The sequence below is a fragment of the Rhea americana genome, unplaced genomic scaffold (genome assembly GCF_003343005.1).
Source record: "Rhea americana isolate MKP2758 unplaced genomic scaffold, rheAme1 scaffold_194, whole genome shotgun sequence".
NCBI classification, from domain to species: domain Eukaryota; kingdom Metazoa; phylum Chordata; class Aves; order Rheiformes; family Rheidae; genus Rhea; species Rhea americana.
The window spans coordinates 422,462-423,439 of NW_028186083.1; the positions used below are offsets into that span (position 1 = coordinate 422,462).

General features: G+C 68.3%; 1 protein-coding gene across 1 annotated transcript in view; it reads left to right on the forward strand.

The window, feature by feature from the left end:
• HNF1B (HNF1 homeobox B) overlaps window positions 1-978 on the forward strand; it is a 12,275-nt gene that overhangs the window by 10,691 nt on the left and 606 nt on the right. Inside the window, exons 6-7 of the mRNA XM_085302949.1 lie at window positions 288-479; window positions 603-721. Of these exons, the coding sequence (XP_085159075.1) occupies window positions 288-479; window positions 603-721 (311 nt within the window). The remainder of the gene's footprint in view (window positions 1-287; window positions 480-602; window positions 722-978) is intronic.

The window sequence follows — 978 nt, forward strand, 5'->3', positions numbered from 1 at the left end:
CGGGTGCTTGCTGCTTGCCCAGGGTGGCACCTTCTCCTGGGGGCAGCAGGGGACTTTTGCCTTTGACTGTGTTATACTTGGCCCTGGGTCCTGCCACAGCTCTGAGCACAAGAGGGGAGGTCGGCGGAGGTCTGGTGTCACCACGCCAGCGGTGGGCTTATGCGTCAGCTGCTTCTCGACCTGCACGGCGGGGAGCGGCTGCCGGGAGCCCTTTCGCGGGGCCGCCGGGAGCCCGCCGTGCCGGCGCTGACGTCTCGGCGCTCGCCTTGCTCTCTCCCGTCTCGCAGGTCTGAACACTTCGCAGGCGCAGAGYGTGCCCGTTATCAACAGCGTTGCCGGGAGCTTGGCAGCGCTGCAGCCCGTGCAGTTCTCCCAGCAGCTCCACAGCCCGCACCAGCAGCCGCTCATGCAGCAGTCGCCCGGGCACATGGCGCAGCAGCCCTTCATGGCCACCGTGACGCAGCTCCAGAACTCGCACAGTAAGGGCCGGCGCGCGGCTCCCGGCGGGCTCGGCGGGCCGCCGCGGCGCTGCTCGGCGAGGCTGCCCGCCGCCTGCYGCGGGAGCCCCGGCGTGACGGCGGCTCCTCTCTCCCTCCCCGCAGTGTACGCGCACAAGCAGGAGCCCCCCCAGTATTCCCACACCTCCCGCTTCCCCTCGGCGATGGTGGTGACCGACACCAGCAGCATCAGTACTTTATCCAATATGCCTTCCAGTAAGCAGGTACGGCCGGGGCGGGCGGCGGGCGCCGGCGGGAGCCCCCCTGCCGCGGGGCCCCGGCTCCCGGCTCGGGGGYGGCGCGCCGGGCAGTGCTCCCCTCTCGCCGGCCCCGGGGGCCGTGGGAAACGCGCGGCCCTTATCGATCGCTAGATAAACGAGAGGGGAGCCTTGAACTTGCATTCCGTGGGGTCGATTTTTTTTTTGTTTTGTTTTGTTTTTTTCCGGCTGCGTTTGGCTCACGGGGATTTTGTGCGAACTTT